General features: G+C 42.8%; 1 protein-coding gene across 8 annotated transcripts in view; it reads left to right on the top strand.

Annotated features, from left to right (window-relative positions):
- Positions 1-24974, top strand: part of TARS3 (threonyl-tRNA synthetase 3) — a 50763-nt gene that overhangs the window by 6187 nt on the left and 19602 nt on the right. For all 8 annotated transcript variants that reach the window (XR_009500708.1, XR_009500703.1, XR_009500707.1 and 5 more), the window contains exons 4-12: positions 2731-2854; positions 5914-6035; positions 7635-7752; positions 9310-9374; positions 12058-12136; positions 13042-13188; positions 14002-14100; positions 22345-22511; positions 24177-24339. Coding sequence is in view for 2 of the 8 variants with exons in the window: in XM_059912286.1 (XP_059768269.1) it covers positions 2731-2854; positions 5914-6035; positions 7635-7752; positions 9310-9374; positions 12058-12136; positions 13042-13188; positions 14002-14100; positions 22345-22511; positions 24177-24339 (1084 nt within the window). In the remaining 6 variants the exon portion in view is untranslated. The remainder of the gene's footprint in view (positions 1-2730; positions 2855-5913; positions 6036-7634; positions 7753-9309; positions 9375-12057; positions 12137-13041; positions 13189-14001; positions 14101-22344; positions 22512-24176; positions 24340-24974) is intronic.

The raw sequence follows: 24974 nt of genomic DNA, 5'->3' as shown, positions 1-24974 counted from the left end.
CAGGCGGCTCCCTTACTCTGATCCTTGTAGTTGGACCAGCCTGTGTTGTCTGTCTCTGTGTGGCCTTTGAGAAGGGCTGTCAGTGCCTGTTCCTCCTGCTCTTTGGGACAGAAGATTGTTTCTGCATCTTGCACAGCCTCACACTTCTGAGCTCCCAGTCAGTTTGGCTTACAGGCCGTGTGTGGAGAGAGCCTCCCTCGCAAGGGGACAAATACCGTCTGAGCTTATCTTGGCCTGGTAGTATTTTGTTAAAAGCCACGAGAGTTACCCAGTGTATCCCAGCGTTTGCCTTTGTATAACCGTTTACTCATGTGCTACAGGCATCGTAAGCACATTATTTGCCTGCAAGTCTTAGGAGACACTTTGTTATGCTGTAACAGGGTTATTGGCTTTCCATGTCTGAGTATCTCTTTCTGTGTAACCCACCGCCCATCCGCTAAGCCAATGCCGGATGATTTGTTTTTGTTACTCACTTGCAGGCCCTTATTTCTGCGTTAGTTAAGACACAGGCTAAGCTGCTGCAACAGGCCACAGAAAACTTAGTGCCTTAAATACGACCAGAGCCTCTCTGACAGCAGTCTGGGGGTGCGGGGTCCAGGCTGGCAGGCAGCGCTTCTCCATACATTTATTTGGGGACCTAAATTCCTTCCATCTGGCTGTTGGGTGGTCTGGTACAGTGTTCCCTTGTCCGTATGGTCCAAAGGTCGTAGCATGTGTGCTCCATCTACAGAGGGCCGGATGGACAGTTGCCCTGCATGGTGTTAAGGCTGAGATCTGGCAGTGCTGGACACCGCTTCTGCCTCCACCTAAGCCACGTGGCTACCTCCTGCTGCAAGGACGGCCAGGCACTGACTGTAGAGGACAGAGAGAATGGGCTTGAGGAGCCCTTAGCAGCCTGGCACGGCCAGCAAAGGTGAAGATAAAATTCTACTCCACTGATAACAATCCTGAACGTGTATTAAGTTCTTATTATGAGTACACCTTACTTAATCCTTAGGATAAATATATGAGGAAGGTCCTGTAATTCCCACCTTGCTGATGAGGAAACCGAGGCTTAGAAAAGCTGAGTAAATTGTCCCGTGTTTAACCCCAGGTTGGCCTGACCCTAGAGTGTGTGCTGTTAACCACAGTGCTGTGCCCCTGCTCAAGTTACTCACAGAAATGCAAATGAAAACGTTACATTGTCAAGATGACACAATTTTGTACTCCTGAAGGTGAGAGCACAGAGAAAGGTATTTTGGGACCCTCTCCTGATAGGAAAATTTGGTAATATAGTCCAATTAAAGTCATTAAAAGTGCTTATCCCTTGACTCAGTAGTTTTACTTCTAGAATTTTTCCTGAGGAAAAATCAGGAACTGAGATGTATGTTCAAGAATGTCCATTGCAGCTTTATTTGTCATTGTCAAAATAAAACAAGAAAAACCAAAACCCACAAAGAAATAACCCAAATCCCAGCAATAGTGGGTTCATTAAGCAAATCTTAGTTCTACTGCAGCTGTCAAATAGCATGTTTTACAAGTCTATTTGCTGTTGGGGAAAATGTCATGGTTTATTGTTAAGTTTAAAAAATAGGTTATCATATAACATAAAGAGTAATACTATTAAAATTTTTACGTTGGTGTATGTATATATCCAAAAAATGGCAAGATGGACAGCAAATGTTAACAGTGATTTCTGGGTGACTGGATTGAGGGTGAATTTTTTTTTTGGCCGCGCATGTGGGATCATAGTTGCCCAACCCGGGATCGAACCTGTGCCCCCTGCGTTGGAAGCAGGAAGTCTTAACCACTAGACCGTCAGGGAAGTCCAGAGGGTGATTTTTTTTCTTTGTGCTTTTCTGTGCTTTATACGTCTCTTCTCTTAACATGTTATTTTTGTCAGTAATTTTCAAACAATAAATGTTAATGAAAAGACAGACACACACACACACACACACACACACACACACACACACAAAGGAAAAGGATCAACACCTCAGTAGAAAATAGGCGAAGGACATGGACAATTCATAAACGTAAACTGGCCAGTAAACATTTATAATCCAATAAATCAAATTAAAACAACCAACATCACATTGGCAAAGTTTGAAAAAATCAGGGTGCGTGGAAGTGGTACATTCAGACAATATTTATCAGCAGTCCTTCAGAGGCACATGCTCTTTGACCTAATAATTTTACTTCCAAAGGCCTATTCCCAGAAAAATCACCAAAGAACAAAGCCGCCTGTGCACGGATGTCTGTGCAGTGTACGCTCTGATAAGCACACAACGACCTGGTGTGCAGGAGGAGGCTTCCTTAATCAGTGTGGTCCTTCCAGAATGTTCTGGGAGTCTGTCTGATGGCATGGTTGTGAAGAAAATTATGTAGGCAACCATGTTTTTTTATGATGGGGTTGTGTACTTTGTGTGTGTGTGTGTGTGCTGTGTGAAGGAGGGGCGGGTATAGATAAAGACTGGAAAAACATGTGCCAGAATGTTATGAGTGGTGATCTCTGGGTGGTGAGATTTATATGATTTTTATTTTATTCTGTGCATTCTCTGTTTTCTGAGTTTTTACAGTGAATGTATCTTATTACTTTTGTACTTAAAATAAGTGTTACAAAATTTTTAAAAATCTATCCTATTAGTTTACATTTGTACTTTCCACTAAAGAAAGAAACCCTGGAAATCATTTTCATCTTTTGTTTTAGCCTGTGATGCGTTAACGTCCACGTGACTATTCTCTCACCAGTCAGGAGCTGGCGGAAAGCACAGTGATAGCCAAAGTGAATGGGGAGCTGTGGGACCTGGACCGTCCGCTGGAAGGGGACTCCACCCTAGAGCTGCTCATGTTTGAGGACAAGGAAGCCCAAGCTGTAAGTGTTTAAAGACCAACCCACCATACTTTGGCTATTTATGTTATCAATTATATTATGTAATTATGAAGCCACATACTGAAGTCAAGAATGATGGGTTTTGTGGCCTTCTACGGTTTAAAATGCATATGTTGGTGTTTAATAAATATAATATTAATAACACCATATTTAAAAGTGACTCAGAAAGAGCAATTTTTAAATGAAATACATAGCTTATATGTATTATTTTGTTTTTCTCACTTAAGATCTAACCCAAACAACTGTCACCTAACTATATGCCAACTGTTGCCCCAGAACTTGTGAACATGTATTGATTCCCTCAGTCAGCTGAACAGTATCTAAGCTGTTGGGTGCACGTGCCAGACCTTGTGGGGCGGCAGAGGCTCCTGCTACAGAGAGTTCACTGGTGGGAGGGGTGGTGAGCAAGGAAATAAACAACTAGACACTTTCGGGTGGTGTCAGCCTCCGGAGAAGTCAAGTAGGAGCAGCCATGGTAGCTGGCCCGGCAGTTACTTTTAACCCTCTCCTGAGGGCGGAATCCTGCCAAGACCTGAGCACTTTCCCACACTAGCTGGCTCTTGGTTGACCTGCGGACACTGCTCTTTAACAGACGCTTTAACAGTGGGCTGCTGCAGGCTTTCAGTCTGTCAGGTGTTTGGGTGGGGGGACGGGGGAGCTACCAAACTTAATGTTCCATGGAGGGGTTGGCCTCTTTGGAGTTCTTTCCCCCTGTGTTTAGTGACATCATGAAAGAGAAAACTTATTTATCATATTATCTTGGGGAATGTTTCTAGAGGGTCTCATCAGCCCACCCCTCTGCCTACCCTGATACTAACATGGCACCTGGTGTCACATTGCAGGGCTTCCAAAATACTTGTGGTTGTTTATGAAAATGAGAATGTTCCGTGCCAGGCACCAGCCCCAGCCCCTTGTGTACGTTATCTCCCTGAGTCTGCACTTACCTTTTCACACAGGTACCGTGTTAATAGTACACAGGCTCAGGATGGTTCAGTAACTTTTCCAAGCTCTTGATGCTTCTTTTAGTGTAATTTAGTAACAGAGACTTTTTTTGTTGTTCTTGGATTTTATTTTCCTGTTACTATGAACATATTAAGATTTTGAGCATAAACCCATTTATGAATATTTAATGCATATCCATGAAAAAGAAATCCTAGAAAAGCAAATCTAGAAAACTCAGATCTGCAAGATGATAAAATTAATGATTTTGTAAAGCATTTTTTACTTTACAGAAAAATTCGTCTCCTTTGTATAGCAAACTCTTAAACTTCTATTTTAAAAGATGCTTCTATTTACAAGACTTTTTAGTGCATGATGTAACATATGAAAGTAAATAGTCCCCACCCTCTAGGTAAATTCATGTCGAAAGTGACAGCAAGAATGTTCATGTAAAGTTGATAAATACGCGCACCAGAAACAAGGAGCATTTTATAAAATGGTAGAGCTTTCAAGTTTAAAATGTATCTAATAGATATTTCCTTTTGCAAGCATGCTGTCCAGCAGGAGAATGTATGTGGGTATTCATTCTGCTCTAAATCTTTGCCAAAGTCCCAGGAGCAGTCAGCGATGTGCTGCTGGGGCCTCATGCTCAGAAAGGATAGGTACTTATCTGAGGTGTAAACAAGGTACTTATCTGAGGTGTAAACAAAACCAGACGTATGTAAGAACCCAAGCTGCTAGTTCTGTGATGCACGATGTTTTAAATGTAAATTCAGTCATTTCTTTTCTGCTTAAAACCTTTTAATACATCCCACTGCATTAGAATAAAACTCAAATCCCTCTCCAAGGCCTGCATGGTCACTGGCCTGTTCTTACCTGTCAGCCTTCCTCAAGCTGCTGAGTGGTACATCCCCCCAACCCTAACCACGCTGTGAATACAGGGCCTTCGCTGTGATTCTTGATTACAGCACCCTGTTCATCTTCTTTTAAATACTCTTCTCGTCTTGCGATGATGCACTTAGAGGTTTGTTGCCTGCCCTCTCCCCCACTAGGCTGCAAACCGCACGAGGCCGGCGGCTCTCATTTCTTTCTCTCTTGTGTCTCCAGCACCTAACACAGTGTTTGGCTCAGGCAATTTCCAGGTGTGCACAATGCACCAAAGAAGGTACTTGGGCTGACGCTGGCAGCCAGCCTGCCATCCTGTACCATCCCAAGCAGAGGGCTCTGCCCCAAGGACTGACCCTCTAGGCCTGGTGCCGCGGGTCGGGATTGCACAGAGCCTGCTCAATCAGCTAACTCCCTCTACTCCGGTTTATTATCTCAGACAGCTTTCTAATTGCAATTTGCTTCCTATTTAATTAAGGAAAGTGCTGCCAGAGGACTCGATTGTCTTGTTCCTTTGGCATCTATATTTATTGATATTTGGTGACTGGTTAGTTTTAATGTATCCATAAACCATTGATTCCTTGGTAATTCAAAACCCAATCAACTTTCTGAACTTGTAGAGCTAATGACTGGCCCTTGGACTGCAGTGAATTGACTAATGTACACCCTGCCCAGGGGACCCCGGCAGCCAGCAGACAGTCCTCAGTGACCCCTCTGTCTTGAGTTATCTTTCAAACTTCCACAGCCACGTGCTATTCAGCACGTGAAGACTGCTGTGTAGACGCAGAATCTTGTTAACGTGAGCGATGTCATGAGCAGCCGCTGTGGCCTCGAATCTGACTCCGAGAGGCTGCCCGGAGGAGGAGGAGGAAGGGGGCCCATGCCCGGCACTCCCTGGCGTTCCTCTGTGCTGGGCCCGGACCTGCTCTGGGCGGCTGCTCTGCTTGGTGGTTAAGGCACAGAAGGAAGCGGTGCAGGAGCTGGGCTTCAGTGCCACACAGAGCAGCAGCTGCGTGTTAGAACCAAGCAGCCAGCTGCCGGGGGTTCCAGGGAGGGCTCAGGAAGCATCTCGCGTCAGCAGTCACCAGAGACTGATGCTGCCTTGTGTCCCAGTGTCTGTCCCCTTACACTGTATCCACGTGCTCGCTTGTCCTCTTGTCTGCCTGACGGCTTCCTGTGACCCGTGGTCGTGGCCGCGGCCTCTGTCCTGCCCGCAGGTGTACTGGCACTCCAGTGCCCACGTCCTCGGGGAAGCCCTGGAGCTCCGCTACGGGGGCCTCCTGTGCTGTGGGCCACCCACCGACTGCGGGTTCTACGACGACATGTTCCTCGAAGACAGGTAATGCCTCTGAGTGCATGTGTTTATAGTGGTTACACATTAGTGTAGTGTGAATACCTATTGCAGAATGTGATTATAGATTAGGTCACCATTTATGAACAGTATTATTTTTTATGAGTTTAGATTCAAGGGTAACTTCTCAAATTGTTTTCTTTCTTTTCTTGAGAAGGATGTGATATGCTATTTATGTAACCTGAGACTTGGCTAGGGCAAACTACTAATTCGGACCAGAGTTGTAGGGTTAATCCCTGGAGAGAACATAGTTCAGCTCTGCACCGTGACAGTCAAGGGCGCTGTCCACCCCTGCCACACAGGTCCCACAGCTGGTGCCAAAGGGGCTGGTTCGCAGAGGCCTCACGTTCCTCAAGTAGATCTGTGCTTGAAATCACGAGCAGCAGGCCCAGCCCCGGCCCACCTCCTTCTCCATATCCCTCGTCGCCCTTAAGGAAACCACCAGCTCTCAAACCAGAACCTGAGGGTCCTCCCAAGCCCACCCTGCTCCTTGCCACCCCCTACCCCGCCCCCTCAGTCACTCCATCCAGTTCTGCCAGTTTTATCCCCTAAGTAGTTCTCCCCCACCTTCTGCCTTAACATAGACCCCCATTGTCCTTGCCTGGACGACCGTGGTACATTTTCCCGCCATCTGCCACCTCCACACTGCCAAAGTGACCCGTCCCTAACCGAGCGCCCGGCACTCTGCAGCTCCTGCTCCCAGCCTGTGCAGCGTAGTCCCCTGTTTGGACACCCCCCCACCAGGAGTCATTCCGCAGGATGTGTTGACGCCTCCTGTGTGCTCCGGGCTTGGTGCTGCTGACTCCGCACTGAACAGATCAGCCTGTCCTCGTGGGCTCAGCAGTCTGGCTGGGGGAGACAGACATAGACAGACACACAGCTGTCTGCTGTCGGAGGTGACGAGGTGGTGAGGGCTGTGAAAGGAAGAGGAAGGTGGGGGCCTGAGCAGGCAGACGGTCAGCTGAGAGCTCAGTGACCTTGAAGCAAGAGTGGGGCGGAGGGAGGAAGGGAGCGAGCTCTGAGGCTGGTGGGGGAAGAACGTCCCAGGCCTCTGTGGGACAGCCCTGGGTTACGGTGTGTGCGGCTTGTTTGAGGAATGCAGGTGGCCCACAGGGCTGGAGGGGTGTGAGCACAGACAGGGGTTTCTGAGAGGAGCCGGGGCTGCCCAGCGGAGGCCGGCTGACCTGCAGTTCACGCTCTCAGAGCTTCCTCCCAGCCTGGATCTCCTGGTCTAGGGCAGGGGCATGGCGCATACTCCACACTACGCTTTTGAACAAAACCGTAAACGTGTGAAGAATGAGGAAGACTGCCCAGATGATCAGGCCCCGGAGGAGCTTGCGGTCCAGCTGGGGAGTGTCCAACGGGGCTATTCAGAGAACCGAGGGCAGTTCATCAGCTGACGCCTCCGTCTCCCTCTTTGAGAAGTAGGGTTACCTGCCGTGTGAAAGGATGACTGACCCTCTGAAGTCCTGGACAGTAAAGTACCATGTTCCTCGATGTAGAAGGCTAGTCAGCTGGTGACAAAGGCCACAGGTCTAAGGTCATGTCTGAGCAATCTGTGCTGATTCTCGCTGCTTTTCCCTGCAGGGCCGTGTCCAGCACAGAGCTGCCAGCGCTGGAGACCGCGTGCAAGGCCATCATCAAAGAGCAGCAGCCTTTCGAAAGGTTGGAAGTCAGCAAGGAGGCCCTGCTGGACCTGTTTAAGGTGATTTCGTGCCGGGAACGTGAACAATATTTAACACAGACGACTGGTTTTAACAAATAATTGGCCACTGCTCACCAAATTGTTCCCAACGGGTTGGTTGAATTTTTAATGCAGACATAGGTAGGTGAAGGGCCGGGTGAATAGTTTCATATGTGTGTTTTATGAATCTGATTAATTCTGAGTGTTGTTAGTACTCCGGCTATTGAATTCAGCAATATGTATAATACCATATAAAATTCTGGGTTTTCCTCTTTTGTTTGGGGTTTTCTGCTAATTTTTTTTTTCACATCTTTATTGGAGTAAAAATGCTTTACAATGTTGTGTTAGTTTCTACTGTACAACAAAGTGAATCAGCTATATGTATACATATATCCCCATATCCCCTCCCTCTTGAGCCTCCCTCCCACCCTCCCTATCCCACCCCTCTAGGTCATCACAAAGCACTGAGCTGATCTCCCTGTGCTATGCAGCAACTTCCCACTAGCCATCCATTTTACATTTGGTAGTGTATATATGTCCATGTCACTCTCTCACTTCATCCCAGCTTACCCCCTCCCTGTGCCCTCAAGACCATTCTCTACACCTGCGTCTTTATTCTTGCCCTACCACTAGGTTCATCAGTACCGCTTTTTAAAATTCCATATATAAGCGTTAGCATACAGTATTTGTTTTTCTCTTTCTGACTTACTTCACTCTGTATGACAGATTCTAGGTCCATCCACCTCACTACAAATAACTCAATTTCGTTCCTTTTTATGGCTGAGTAATATTCCATTGTATATATGTGCCACATCTTCTTTATCCATTCATTTGTTGATGGACATTTAGGTTGCTTCCATGTCCTGGCTATTGTAAATAGTGCTGCAGTGAACATTTTGGTACATGTATCTTTTTGAATTATGATTTTCTCTGGGTATATGCCCGGGAGTGGGATTGCTGGGCCATATGGTATTCTATTTTTAGTTTCTTAAGGAACCTCCATACTGTTCTCCATAGTGGCTTGTATCAATTTACATTCCCACCAACAGTGCAGGAGGGTTCCCTTTTTAAATTTTTACATGTCCTCAGAATTTTATTTACTTCATGTAGTTAAAATTGGAATCTTCGAGAACAGTGCTGTCCAATAATGAGATCCACAAATCTCAGCCACATATGTCATCTTAAATTTTCTGGTAGCCACCTTTTAACAGTAAAAGAAAGATGAAATTAATTTTTATAACATTTTATTTAACCCAATAAATCAAAAATATTGCTTCAACATGTAACCAACATAAAAAGTAATTAGTGAGCTATTTTATTTTCTTCTTTTCACATTATGCCTCTGAAATCCAGTGTTTTGCCCTTGTGGTGCACCTCATTTCAGATCAGTTGCATTTCAAATGCTCAGTAGGCTCCCGTCCTGGATGGCACAGCTCTGGGCTCTCAGCTCTTTGTATCCCCACAGTCTCAGCACCTAGAACATAGCAGACGCCCATTCAGTGTGTGTTGAAAAAAGTTAACATTTTTTCCCACTTAAACATTTTGTGTGATAATATGTAAATGTATTTTTCTTTGTAGTACAATAAATTTAAATGCCGCATCCTGAAGGAGAAGATTAACACGCCAACGACCACAGTTTACAGGTAAGATGTGTGTGAATTTTAAACACTGCTCAGTGGTACATCTGAAGGCATTAACAGTAGCAAGTGTGTCTTTGGTGGGTGGTCTATTTGTAAATTGGCATGGTTGGTATAGTACTACTGTAGGTGGGGACTCTGAAATGTTATCACCAAAGGGGAATTGTTATCTTCTCATTTGTATTTATCAGGATGGTACTAAAAACCCACATTCTGTGTTCTGGATGTTAGCTATAGCAGCCTCTTTCTCCCTGTGAGTAAGACTGTGTTCTCAGGGCCTCACATTTTGGGGGACTGTTAGGGAAAGGAATTCTGTTTGTCCTCCCACATTCTTATTGAGGGGCGGTGGGAGCTGTCATGGGCCATCTCCTCGGGCAGTGATTCTCTGCCTCTTACCATGCCCTCCACTGCTTGGGGTCCAAGAGCGTTACCCTCCAGGCATCAGCCGGACTCACAGTGAGACAAGAAGTGGTGGGAAGCAGAGGCCAGTGGGAGCCCCTACCCAAACCACTTAGTTTTGCTGGGCATTAGGCTCCCAACCCCTTTTACTGGCCACTTGTTCAGCTGCCTTGTGGGTACTGCTCGTCTCTGTTCCTGTGTGTCCTGCTCTCTGGCTGCCTGTAGCCTTCACGGTCCCATCGGAGAAGACCTGGTCCCTGTATAAGTACGACCACAAATATCCTCCACAGGGAACTTCCTTTCCACATTCAAGTACTATGGTTCTCTGACTTAATTGTACTGTGAGTAAAATTGTACCCCCTTTATGCACAGCTGTGCACAGTGCATTTCTTTTTTTAAAAAAATTAATTTTATTTATTTATTTATTTATTTATGGCTGCGTTGGGTCTTCATTGCTGCACGTGGGCTTTCTCTAGTTGCGGTGAGCAAGGGCTACTCTTCGTTGCCATGCGCGGGCTTCTCACTGTGGTGGCTGTTGCGGAGCACAGGCTCTAGGCACGTGGGCTTCAGTAGTTGTGGCACGCAAGCTCAGTAGGTGTGGCTCACGGGCTCTAGAGCGCAGGCTCAGTAGTTGTGGTGCACGGGCTTAGTTGCTCCATGGCGTGTGGGATCTTCCCGGACCAGGGCTCAAACCCATGTCCCCTGCATTGGCAGGTGGATTCCTAACCACTGCACCACCAGGGAGGTCCCCACACTGCGTTTCTTAAATGATAATATGAACACATGGCCGTTTTATGCTGAAGGTGGATACCATGCTTATCTTATTTTTGCTGCTCTCCAATGACCTGATAAGATTTTGTTATTTATTACCTCTAATACAAATAAGTGTCAGTATAATCATTTTAAAGTTTAAAAATAAATGAAGAAATTGAAAAGATATGCTAAGTTTTAAATTTCTGGCTTTTAATACTTGACATTTTGGGTCTTTTTTTCTAACTTAGGTTAACATTGATGCTTATTCTATCAATTGGAATGGCTTGTATTTAATTTTTTGAAAATAAACAGCTTTTTTTTCTATGGAATTATTTAAAGATTAGCTTATTAAAGTCTTTCATGCTAATCAGGCATTTTTTTCCATTTCTCTGAGCATTGACTTACAACCTCCATCTTGGACAGAGAACAATACATTAAAGCCTGGTCATTCAGAGAAATGATGTTTTCATGTTTAAAGCTTCATTGTACTTTGGTGAATAATCCAGTCCCTTTATGTATTCATTGTAATTTTTAACTTTTTAACCAGTGAACTTTAAAAATACTTAAAATTGGTTGGAATAGTTAAGGAACAACTTTCTTTCTTTACTAAATTTTCCTTAAATTGGTTGACGTTAAGTCACCTTAGACCCACATTATTGGTATCTTAACTCTGTTAATGTTTCTGTACTTGGAGAAAAGTCTGCGCTTGTTAGGGTTTGGTGGTCCCTTGTTCATTATAGGTGCAGGCGAGTCCCCAGCTGCAGCCCCGTGTGCTTTAATAGCGGTGTCGTCTCTGATCTAAACCTTTGCCTGAGATTTACGTTGTTAAGTCGGTATGCTGTTTTTCTAAACCAAGAGACAATTAGACATTTTGTCATGAAATCAGGGGGCCTAAAAACAAACAAACAAAAGCCCTTGAATTTATTTACTTTTTAAGTAGACTTTATTTTTTAGAGCCGTTTAGGTTCGCAGCAAAATTTAGAAGAAGATGCAGAGAGTTCCCATACACCCTTGCCCCCATATATGCACAACTTCCCCATGGTCAAGATTACCCACCAGAGGTGGGAAATGAGTTACAATCCATCTACACTGATGCTTATATCATGCTTCACTGTTGGTGTTGTGCGTTCTGTGGGTTTGGTGAAGTTTATTTTTAAAGTAAAATATCAACTTAACGCATTTTTTATAACTGTCATATAATTTTGGTTTTGAAAATTAGTGTAGAGCAGGGAAATGGCTATCTGATTTTAAGACAGTGAAGGTTTTCAGGAGCCTTAGGGTGTGACAATGAAAAGTGGTGTCTCTGTCTGCACAGTTTCTTTCCAATGATTCTGTGGCTTTTGAATGTGAGCCAAGGAGAGAAGGCTGGGATCTGAGACTAGGTGAATCGCCTCTTTCCTGCTCCTTAAATTAAAAATTAATTTAAATTAAGTTGTTCCTAAATTAAACATTGCCCCAAAACATAGAACATGGTTTCTAATGAATAGTCCCAAAAGCTATAACTGTGCCTGGGCATGTTTTAAATATTTCATTACAGGTGTGGTCCACTAGTTGACCTTTGTAAAGGCCCCCATGTAAGCCACACTGGAAAAATTAAAGCGATAAAAATTTTCAAGGTAAGGATTGATTTTTTTCTTAATATAGTAAACTTAAGATGAACTAGAAAAGACAGTAGTTCAATAATATCTTTTATAACCTGAACACCATGCCTCTTAGAAACACTACATTCATATTTAATTTTTATATGGGCTTCTAAAAATAATATAATTTTTTAGAATTTTGGTAATTAGAACATTATATGTAGCCTTTAATTGTTTATCATTTAACCTTACTATAAGTGTTACAGTACATTTCTTTTTCATCTATATTAAAATATTGTTCTGCATACTATTGTTTTCTTGAATTGCCCTAATGTGAACAAGAATGTTTATGTGCATGTGAGAATAACATACTGTAGGAAACGGAGAAAAAAAAGGGATAGAGTGGTATGATGCAGAAAACACGCTCTGGAATCAGGAGGCCTGAGACTGACATCACCGTCCTGCCCTTCCCAGGCCTTGGTTTTCTCACAGGTGGAGGAAGGGTGATGACAGTCAGCAAGGCTGGCCTTCATGTCCCCACACCTCTTCCTCCACTGCCTTCTCCTGGGTGATGCACTCGGTGCTTGGCCTTCCCTCATTTCCACACTTTCTTTCTTACTTTTCATCCCTAGAATCCACAGCAGACTGACTACATAATTTACTGATTAATGGTATAATTTGGGCTGGGAAGGTTTAGTTAGAAACAATTTAAGATTCCAAGTCTACAAAAACTCATCTTTAAGTAAGCTATGCTGATGTTAGGGTGAGGAATTGTGTACAGTCATCCCTTGGCATCCACGGGGCAGTGGTTCCAGGATACCCGGCTGATACCAAAGTCCACGGTAGCTCAGGCCCCTGGTATGAACCAACTGTACATGTTTCAGAGCAGTTTTATTTGTAACCAAGGGTTTGGTGTGTTTACCCAAATCTCTGATGTTTAGAATTCCTCAACATATTGGGAGGGTAACCCTGAAATGGAGACGCTGCAGAGGGTCTACGGGATATCCTTTCCTGATGACCAGATGATGACAGCCTGGGAGAAGCTGCAGGAGGAGGCCAAGACCCAGGATCACAGGAGGATTGGGAAGGTACGCCGCGCTGAGCGCTGCTGAGCTGGCCTGCGACCGTGTCTCAGAACTAGGGTGTCTTAAAACTAACATTTCTTCTTCTCCTCCTCTCCTGTCTTCTGTTTTGCTGGCGCTCATGGTTTGCTGCTGAGTTCTTTCACACTCCTACCCCAATGTCTTCTAACCTCTTTCCTTCTTGTATTTTTTATTAGATTTAAACAATTGCACCTTTCATTTTTATCATGATATAAAAATAACCTTTTTTAAAAAATTGTGTATACTTGATAATATACTTTGTATTTGGGAAGCAGAGCAGAAACAAAGAAGATCTGCAAGGAGGCAGACCTGGGTTTAACTCTCAGTCCTGCCATGTAGGAGCTGTTACATGACAGGCCAGGCACTTGCTGTGGAGCTCCATGTCCTCGGCTCTGCTGGGTAGTGTGCAAGGTGGCATGAGGACGGACACTGGGTGGTGGTGGCCGCCAGGGTGGGCTCTAAGCATGACGGCCATGCTGATGTCACGTCACTCAGAGCCCACCTCCAGCCATGTCTCCCCATGAGATCTGTACTCCAAAGTGCCGAGGAGGAAATCAGCAGTAAATACTAGGTGAAATAAAAGCCAAGTTCAAAGCTAAGTAACCATAAATATGAGTTGTAATTTTACATGTGCTGTTACATGTAGTTAGATTCAAGTACAGTACTGAGGGACTTTGGAATGTCAATATTAGAATCGGAAATAACTGAGTATATGTTTTATTCCTAGTGTATCATTTGTATACAGTAAATGTTATGCAACGACAGTGAAAATGACATGCAATTATTGTTTTCATCTAGGAACAAGAACTTTTCTTCTTCCATGATCTGAGTCCTGGAAGCTGTTTCTTTCTTCCCAGAGGAGCCTTTGTTTATAATACACTTACGGATTTCATACGAGTAAGTTAACTTTTAAAATATTCTATACTTATTCAACTCCATTTTACATTTTACTATTTTCTCTCATCGTAAAATGGCCAAGCATTTCCATTAATTTTATTTTAATAATACTAAGAATTTTGAACCTCAAAGAGAAATGCCACATTGTGCCTTCAGTTAAAAACATTAAAACAATTTGTATTTTTCCTAAATATTTACATTTATCCTTGGACTTCATTAAATGTACCTCTTGTCCATGTAAGTTTCTAGAGCACGTAGGATACTAAGATAAACTTCAGACCAAGTGTGGAACTCCCCCTGAGAGAAGGAAGGAGGAAGGGTTCTGTGTGGCACAGAATGCTAAACTGTGAAGTATCATTGCTTCTCAGGATGTGATCCCTGGACCACTGGTGCCCCCCGCCATTGTTTATTATGTGACTCCTGGGTGATTTGGCAGCTCCAGAGCAAAGAGTGAAAAAACAATTTTGTAAAATAGCTACTTGTACAATAGGACAAGTTCATAGAGTGGAAAGTCTTCATTAGGACTATGTAGATATTGTTCAGAGGTGACCCAGGCAGACTACTAGGATTACTTTTCCTTTCTGTACTTTCTGTGTCTTTCCTGTAATTAATAATTACCTAAAACTTTCATTTCCTCAGTTTTCTATGTGCCCATCACTAATTCATCCTAAACTTTCTATCAAAACTCTGAAACTCCTTGCAGTGTATTCTGATGATTCAGGTAATCTCTAAGTAAATTTTTTTTCTTCAAATTTGGTCCTCTCCCTCCAGAATTGACTTGCTAAGATTCTTGACAACTGATGTCTTAGGACTTCTTTTCGTCATTGCCCTGGCTACTCCCCTCCTGTCTTTCCTGTGCTGAGCCCCCTCTCCCCTGACCCATGTCTTCCTCTTCCTTGCTTGTCCCTCTCGTTGGGGGGACCACCTTCCGCAGTGCCTTCCTGAGAAGGTACGCGGCCTGTACTGGTTACTCTCTGACTTGCTTTCCTTCCTTCTCTTCTCGGCTGTGTGCCTGGAGGCTGACCTCTGTGGGCTGCATGCCTTCCACAGGGACTGGCCACTGCTTAGCCATGGGAGGAGATCAGAGAGCAGGGAGGTAAGACCTGAAGAGTCTTTGAAGGGTGTCAGACTTCACTTGGTGGTAATGGCCATCACAGCTGCTGTTTGGGGTGTGCTGTCTTTGCTGGAAAATCAGCACAGCCCCTGGCACCTTGAACTCCCTGGGTTGGAGGTGGAATGTGTGGAGAATAAATAGGATGCCTCTGTGGTGGCCTTAAAAGAATCTTTTATCTCTTATAGATGCAAGACAGACATGGCTGATGATCAGGCCCAAGGCCTGATCCTATGGGTTGCAGTACTGTACAGTCATTAATGTACGTAAGCCCAGTGGTCTCTTCCGCTGAGGTAAGGGCATTGGTGGGAAGGACGGGGGTCTCTGAGGCTTGGAAGGGGAATGGTTGGCAGACACAGATGAGGTGAAGAACTCTGAACCCCCAGATATCCGTGTCTGAGGAAATCGGCCTTTCCATGCAAAAAAGAAAAACCTCTCAGAGACTTTGCCTTCTCCTGGTTTTCTGGTACGCAGTCTTGCCTCTTTCCACAGCTGATTGTTTTCTATTCTATGCTGGATATTGTATGTAAACATACCTGCAGAGGCTTCGGGTGGTGTTTTCTCCCACTTGAGCAGTTACCCATCGCCTAGACGGAAGAAGAAGCCCTCAGTGCAGAGACTGAGCTCAGTCAGGGCTGGGCTTGCGTTTGTATGAGACACAGACTGCCCTTGTGTCCGGGGCCTGGCCCCCGGGGCTTCCAGCTGAGCGTCTGGTGGCTCTTTATGTCTTCAACCCCCAAAGGCTGGAGGAGAGTCAGCTGTGCCCTTTGTGTTTGAGTGCTGAGTAAAAGGTCTGCCAAGTCTCCTCTGGTTACCACATCAGCGCAGAAGCTCGTAACTCATCTCGGTGCAGAGGAGGCTTCTCAGGTGTAGAGTTCCCGTCAGTGTAAGACCTGTGGACTAAAGAGACAGGTTACCTGTGGGCCACCTCACTCCCCCCACCCCGCCACATTATAAAATGATGATGGAGGAGTAGGAGGCCGGGGACATTCCCACTCAGGAAGGAATGGGGGCAGAAGGAGGTGCTGGGGTCGGTGATCTGTCGAAACCCTGATTCCCACCCGTCTTCCCTGCTCCAAGGTCAGAAAACGCTTGTTATTCAGGACTCAGTTCTCTTCCCTCTGGGCCCTGGTTCCGAGTCAGCCTCCCTGCCTGTGTGGACCTCTGAGCAGCTTTCTCAATGTCCCCAGCCTGATTCCTTCTGTGAAGGTTGGGGTCCAGAGACCTCATTTCTTTTCGTGCTGTCTCTGTCCCTTTCAATCCCAGCTAGTACAGTTCCTTTAAGAGTGTGGGGGGCACTTTTACATACAGTGTTTATAATCAACGCTTAGATAAAAGCCATCCCTACGTCTCTTTCTGGGACAGATCCTTCCCTACCCAGGGCTGCCTGGGAGGCTGCTGGGAGATGACACTTAAAAATGTAAAAGCCTCATCTTTAACTGAGTGTACAAAGCGCAGTCCTAAGACTCTTAAAGCCCCATTGGGTACTCAGCTCATTCCGAGGTCTTTGCAAAGGGCAGACAGTCGCACCCTTAAGATTTTACCTTTGTCCTCAAGAGTCTTGTGACTCTTTTGCTGGGAGGGTCTGAGGGTGAGAAAGTTTTATTTTTGAATCCGGTAGGTCCTGCCACCTTTGTATTTCCTCTAAATTTGTCTCAGAAACGTATTAGTGCTCTCTCTAGTTTCTGTCTTCTTGTATTTTGTCACAGGCAGTTAGAAGTCGGCTGTCTCTTTCCACATTCTGCCCGGACACCCCCAGCTAAGTCTGTGAGTTCTTTGGGGACTCTTTCTATTTTCTGTGTTACCTGGGGTGACAGGGTTACCAAATCTCTGGCACCACCTAACAAGGGTCCTCTTTTCTTCAACTTCCAGTAACATTTTCCTTCCTATTAGTGTTCAGCTCCTCAGAGACAGTTTCTTTAAGGCCCCTCTAGCTCTGCCCACCACTTGGCCCTAAAGCCACAGCCCCCTGTTTTAGGGTTACTGGTGCAGCAGCACCCATGGCCAGTGCACATGCTGTCCTCGTTGTCTGTTCTATCGCAGCCTAGAAAACCGTCCTGAAACTGAGTAGCTTAAAACTGCTGATTAAAACTTATCTTTCATGGTTCCAAGTGTTAGGCTCATCGGGGTGGTTCTTGCATTAGGTCTCTTATGTTGTTGCAGGAAGGGGGACCCCTTCCAGAGCCCAAGAGCGGGCTCTTGGCTAACGCTTGGAAATGAATTGTCCGAGGAGACACACGTGCTGACAAAGCGGGAGACTTTATTGGTAAGGGGTGCCCGGGCAGAGAGCAGTAGGGTAAGGGAACCCAGGAGGACTGCTCTCCACGTGGCTCGAAGTCTCGGGTTTCATGGTGATGGGGTTAGTTTCAGGTTGTCTCTGGCCAATCATCTTGCTTGGCCCATATTTGGTGACTCAGGGTCCTTCCTGGTGGCGCGCGCATCTCTCAGCCAAGATGGATTCCAGCACGAGGGTTTCTGGGAGGTTGGCAGGACATATTATGGGCTGGCGTCTCCTCCCTTCTCCTTTCAGCCCCTCCCGAATTCTCCCCGTTAGTTTTCGGTGGCAGCACCGTGTTCTTTATCAGGACCTCCTGCTGTGAGACAACACAGGCAAGCGGTCATCATAGTGCCTGGCCAAGGTGGGCAGTTTCGGTCAGCGGTTCCCTAACAATATTACTGCATTCAGAGGGAGGCTACTGATTGAAATAAAAGTTACATTCATTAAAGTGGACAAATCTGAAGAATTTCACGTGTGCACGTCTACCAGCCACACTCAAATCAAGACCAAGAACCTTTCATCTTGTTGTGTGTCCTCTTGGGTCTCTTCCCGGTTGGTACCTGCCTCCCCTCCCCTCCCCTGAGATCATCTCTATGCTGATTTTGGTTACCATAGATAAATTACCCATGGTTTTAAACTTCATAACATGGAATCGTAGTATTCACTATTGTGTTTCTGGCTTCTTTTGTTCAACGTAATGTGTGAGATTCATCCAAGTTGTGTGTATTTTGATTTATCCCATTTTATGACTATAGTACAATCTGTTAATTTATTCTCCTGAGATGCACATGTAGGTTGTTTCCAGTTTGGGGCTATTACATATGAAGCTGCTGTGAACATTCTTGATCATGTCTTTGGTGCTCCCAAGAACCCACTTCTCTTGGGTATTTACTTGGGAGTAGAATTGCTAGGTCCTGGGGAAGTAATGACAAAGTTTTTAAGAAAATGCTGAACAGTTTTTATGTAGTTGAACCACTTACTACTCCTTCTAGGAATACATGATTATTTAATTCTTCTACACTGTTAAAAACAAAATTCAGCCAAATAAATTTGAAGAACTAATTGGCTTTATTCAGAAATTCAAGAATCAGCAGCAGTAGGAGGGGTTGTACGAAATGGAAGGTTTTTATAGGTAGAAGGAGGGGAGGGGGCGAGAAGGTGTTAGCAAATGAAAAGAAAGGATTATTTCAGGCAGGCTGTCTTCTACTGGGGGAGGAACAGCAGGGTCGGTCTTTCTCAGGCAGTTACGGTCTTTCTCAGGCAGTTACGTCACCAGTGCTGATCAGGACATTTCAGATGGGCTGTTGTAAAGGTCACATCTCTAGGGGGGATTGAAACTGTCTTGGTTTCCTGTCCTGGGGGTAAGTGACCCCGTTTGGGGCTTGTTATTTCTTTTTTAACACTTGGTATAATAGCATTATTTTGCATATCCCTGATGGATAGTGATGTTGAGAATCTTTTCATATGCTTATTGGCCACTTGGGTGTTCTCTTTTGTGAAGCTCCTGTTTAAATATTTTGCCCATTTAAAAGTTTGGGTTGTCTTTTTATTGTTGATTTGTAGGAATTTTTTTCTATATTCTGAATCTGAGTCCTTAGTTAAATATATGTAATAAGTATATTTTTTCAGTCTGTGGCTTCTTGATTTATTTTTTAATGATGTCTTTGGACCAACACTTTTTATGTTTATTAATGAAGTCCAGTTTACTTTTTTTCTTTTCTGCTTAGTGTTTTTCACGTCCTATTTAAGAAATCTTTGCCGACTTCAGAGTCATGAAACTGTTTTTCTTTGTTCTGTTTAAAAACTTGTTTGCTTTCACTCTTAAGGCTATGATTTACCTTGGATTCATTTTGCGGTTCTGTGCTTATCCAGTAACTTCAGTACCATTTATTACTGTAGCAGAATCTTTGTCCTAAACCAAATCATCACATATATATTTTTTCCGGGTATTTATTCTGTTCTTCTGGTCCCTTTGTTGTCTGGCTTTGCATCAGTACCACACCGCTTTGATTACTGTAACTGTATTTTAAGTCTTGGTGTCAGTAGTTTAAGTTCTTTAATTTTATTATTTTTCTTCAGGATTATTTTGGCTATTCTTTGCATTTCCATATAACTTTTACAAGAAGCTTGTCAATTTCCTAAAAAAGGAAAAAAACACTGCTGGGATTTTGATTAGAATTACATTCAATCTATAGATTAATTTGCAGATAATGACAACAATATTGAGTTTAACAATCCATAAATATGGAAATCTTGTCAACTCATTTAGGTCTTTATTTTCCCTCAACAGTATTTTGTTATTGCTACTTTAGAGGTCTTAACACATCTTTCATCAGATTTATCCCTAGATATTTGATTTTGTTAATGGAAACAGCAGAAAAAACACACAGAAAAATGCTAAACATCGTTAGTCATAAAAGAAATGAAATTTTCAATAGAAACCCTAAAATATAGAAGACAGGAGCAATACCTTAAAAATGTGAAGCCAAGAAATCTATATCCAGCCAGAGTAGTCTTGCCTCTGGGATTCTCCCATAAAGTTTCAGCTTTCCCAGATCTGCTGAGGCTGTTGCTCATCTGCTTTCCAGATTTGTAAGTATATAGCTGTCATCTCCTCTCCTTTTTCTCTTTGGCCTTGTAGAATTATGCTTTTATTAAAACTCTGGTATTTTAGTGTGATTTTGGAAAGGATCTGTTTAAGTGGAATCACTTTAGTGTTTATAATGAAAAATTACTTAAGATAATTTCTCTATGCACTGATATTTAGGTGCTATTTCTGGTGGCCAAATCACAGGTGCAGGTGGAGATTCAGTACCTTCTACGGTCTGAAGTTATTACTTCAGGGATGAAATATGCTTTTTAATCTTCAGAATAAGCCTTCAGGATTTCTTCAGATCAGACTGAGCTATAGACTGCTCAGTCATCATGACTTTGCTCTTTCTCAGACTTGATTTTCTTTACTCTTTAGAGAAAGAAATTGATAATATGGATTCAGATACATTGTTCCCCAACTTTTTCTTTCAAAAAGTTCAAATCTACAGAAAAGTTAAAGCGCAGTACAGTGAGCGTACATATGTCCTTCATCTAGATTCATCAATTGTTAAGTTTGCCAATTTGCTTTCTCTGTCTCTGACATGTATGTGCATGTGAGAGAGACAAAACAATATATATATATATATATATTACACACATATAATATACAGAGATAAGGTGGTATACATGCAATATATTTATACATTTTATGTATAAATATGGCAGTTGTTTTTTGCTAAACTGCATAAAAGAAGTTGCAAACATAATGACACTTGCCCTCATAGGGCATAGTTTAAAATCATTTCCAAACACCTCAACAAAACAAATTCCTAACATGATTGTGTCCAGAGTGGGTTAAAAAAAATCTATCAATTACTATCTCCTGAGCTTAGCTTTAAAAGTAACCTCTAGTAAAAAAGAAGCCAAAACACAAAAACCCCTTTAATTTCTGGGACCTTGTTTTTTGTTTTTTTTTTGTTTGTTTTTAAGTTTATTTATTTATTTATTTGATTTTGAACTGTGTTGGATTTTCATCGTTGCACGCGGGCTTTTTCTAGTTGTGGCGAGCGAGGGCTACTCTTTGTTGCGGTGCGTAGGCTTCTCATTGCGGTGGCTTCTCTTGTTGCAGAGCACGGGCTCTAGGTGCGTGGGCTTCAGTAGTTGTGGCACGCAGGCTCAGTAGTTGTGGCGCACGGGCCCAGTTGCTCCGCGGCATGTGGGATCTTCCCGGACCAGGGCTCGAACTCGTGTCCCCTGCATTGGCAGGCGGATTCTTAACCACTGTGCCACCAGGGAAGTAGCTGGGACATTGTTTAATCTGAGTATATGGAGCCATCTGACTTACCACTAAATAATTACTGCCATTCATAGTAACCTATAATTTTGTTGAAATTTTCCGATTGGTAAAAACAAAGGTTAAGTAAAGAAGCTTACTGGATAGCTGAGACCCAGGCTCTTCACGACTGGACTGAAAAGATGCTCAGCTGAAAAGCGACAAGTAATATATCCCTGTCAGTGATGTAAAACTGTTCTTTGTAGTAATTTTGAAATAGTATGTTTTATATTTTTTTAATTGTATAAAAAATATATTTTTACTTAGCTAAAATATGGTGATCTAGGTTTGTGCCAGATGCCCATTAAATGATTAACAAATGTTGAAACTCTAAGAAACACTGAACAGAGATCATCAGATTGATAACTTGAAGAAAAAAAAAGCAAAGTTAAAGTAAAAGAACTCTGCTTGAAAACAAGACTCTCTTTTCCTGACCCCAGTGATGGAATGAGGGAAGCTGTTAGTTGATAGGGAGGGAGCAAAGCCAGCTCATGACTCAGTAGATAACAACCACTTAAAATATTACAAATTCAAATTCCTAGCTTTATTTCTATTTAAAACTAAATGGGTCAAAACTGTAAATTAACATGGCCCTCAGAGGCTTACTGAGTTATAAAATTATTCTACCTCTTAAGTAATAGAAAAAAAACCCCTGCTGTTTATCTGGAAGGTACAAGGATTTGGGAGTTTGTAGTTACAGAAAGTTTATATATATAGTATTTCAATTACTAATTATCAAAGAATTAAAACATTACATACTATATACTATTATACTATAAAACAAATATACTTAATGTGAAAATTATACTGAGCATACACTAATCTTTCTTTCATGATCCATAAAGTACCACCCTTAAAGCCAAGGGCATATTAACCATGAATTAATGTAAGACATAATCCTGAATTTAAATATCTTTGTTCACGGTGTTATTTGCCTGGAGTTGTGACCTGTCCCAGCAGATTTTAACTTTGCGTGTGCGTCTCTTTTAGGAGGAGTACCACCGACGCAGCTTCATGGAGGTGCTCTCCCCCAACGTGTACAGCAGCAAGCTCTGGGAAACCTCTGGACACTGGCAGCATTACAGTGACAACATGTTCACCTTTGACATTGACAAGGACACTTTTGCCCTTAAGCCCATGAATTGTCCGGGGCACTGGTGAGTATTAAAAGTGAAGCAGATCTGTGCCTATAAGCGCATAGCAGACTTCCTCACAATTAGTCTTTAATATTATTTTGCTTTTTGGAACTAAGTGATTCCTTTAATCTGAAGAGTGGTGGTTAGAAATCATCTTTACCAAGTTATTTCATTCTAGAGAATAAATTTACTTTTTAAAATATGTTTGACAGGTGTGGGATGTTAGCTGGAAACCATTTAGTATTTTGTGCTTCTCAGAGGATAATGTTACATATCAACTTTATAAATTATTGTAATATTTCTCTTCCTAATAGTAATACACTTCAAATATACGTATTTGCAGAACATCTAGTTCTTACATACTATTTGGGTTGATTGTAACAAGAACAGTGAGGTCAAAATAGATGACTGGATTTCATTGTTTCTAAGTTGGCTTTACCCCTGAAATTGGGACGCATCTTATAATTGTTATCTTAACATTATGCCATAATTTAATTAATGGTTATTTTCTTTCTTAGTGATGTATAAAATAATGGTACATCTTACAATCAAGGTTGTCTTAGAGTCTGTGAAAGAATGTAATTATCATAAAGTTGCATTGTATGCAAATGCAACCTTGTAAGAGTAGCAGATTTTACAACTGGAAGTGAACAGATACAACTCTCCACAAAAAAATATCCTAACTATTGTAGCTTTGTATCATCAACTACATAGTTTCCGGTAAATTTACTTTAGAAGGTAACTACTTAAAACAAACCTCTGAACACTGAAGAAAGCTCTTTGCCCTTTTCAGTAAAGACTGAAAGAAGTTCAACTTTATGATGGCAGCATGTAAAAAATATATATTTATCTTTAATTTTCTAAAAACTGTTATGTAAATATTCTATAACCTCTTTTTAAAAACAGAAGGTGGAGGCTAACCTAGTACTTTGCATTCTCTAAAACACCTGTATTAACAACTTCTTAACTCAGTTTCCCATTGGGTACCAGTTGAAGCTGTGATTTCAATAGAATTAGAAGAAAGCTGAACACAAGTAGAGAATGCAATTTTGTATTTTCATGTCTTAGAACAAGGAAGAGCAGGACCACAGTGGCCTAGTGGTGATGGGATATGGGAGCCAGGGGTGCTTCCTGCAGAAGAGCGGCCTTTCATTCAACAGAGAACATTAGCCGAGTGTTTCCAGTGCTGGGAGCTGGAAATGCAGAGGTGATTCAGACGCAATCCATTTCCCCCCGGAGCTCATGAGCAGAGTGGGGAAGGAACAGATATATAGACAGTCAGTTATAAAAATAGCAAGACCAGTGTCAAAATTGTGGCAATTCCAGCTGTTCTTGGAGCCTGAGGCAAGCCTGACTAGCCCTTCTGGGGGAGTGTCCAGGGCTGCTTCACTTAAGAAGTAGCCTTTGAAATGGATTGTAAACGGTAAGTGGATATTCCCTGGGTGAATGAGAGTAGGGAACAGCATTCTGGAGAAGATAAGAGGGTTCTTTCTCAGAGTGTGCAGGGATGTAAATTCAAGGTTCACTAATTCATGGGAGAAGAATTTTTGTAAAATTGGTGATCTAAGAACCAGAATAAGGTGTTTACAAATCCTGAGGCATTTAACTGTACCTTATTAACATCTAGATCATTACATAATCTTTTCCATGCTAAGGAAAAGCTGTGTGCCATTGTGTCTTTTCTAGTCTGATGTTTGCCCATCGTCCACGATCATGGAGGGAAATGCCTATTAGATTTGCTGACTTCGGAGCTCTTCACAGGAATGAGCCGTTGGGAACTTTGAGTGGCTTGACCTGCGTCAGGCGCTTCCAGCAGGATGACGCTCACATCTTCTGCACTGTGGAGCAGGTAAACGGGGACACGGGGGAGGCGTGGTCAGCACAGGTCCCATGTGCTGCCTTGGACAGATCGCTGAGTCTTTCAGAGTCACTGTGAAATGTGTTGTTCAGTCTAGTCTCTGAGGGCCCATCAGCTCCAACATTTTGTGATTCTCTAATTTGGGTCATAGATCAGTAATCTCATGACATGAAAAAGTTTTTTTCGAACATAATTTATTTTATTATAAAGGAACCTAATTCTCTGAAAATTCGAAGTTCTGTTTGATGCTATTTAAAAATTTTTAACAATCAATCACTGACAGAAATAAAAAGTAAAGATAATTTTATTATTATACATTGGAACATAAATCACATTGTTGTTTATCTATTTTATGTAAAGTAGTGTGTGTCTGTTAATCCCAAACTCCTAATTTTTTCTCCCCCTTCCCTTTCCCCTTTGGTAACCATAAGTTATTTTCTGTGTCTGTGAGTCTGTTTCTGTTTTGTAAATAAGTTCATTTGTATCATTTTTTAGATTCCACATATAAATGATATGATTTTTGTCTTTCTCTGTCTGACTCACTTCAGGTATGATAACCTCTAGGTTCATCCATGTTGCTGCAAATAGCAATATTTCATTCTCTTTTATAGCTGGGTACTGTTCTG

This window comes from Balaenoptera ricei, chromosome 2 (assembly GCF_028023285.1).
Source record: "Balaenoptera ricei isolate mBalRic1 chromosome 2, mBalRic1.hap2, whole genome shotgun sequence".
Lineage (NCBI taxonomy): Eukaryota > Metazoa > Chordata > Mammalia > Artiodactyla > Balaenopteridae > Balaenoptera > Balaenoptera ricei.
Note: the sequence above shows the minus strand (reverse complement) of the source record. Positions and strands in the feature narration are given on the sequence as shown.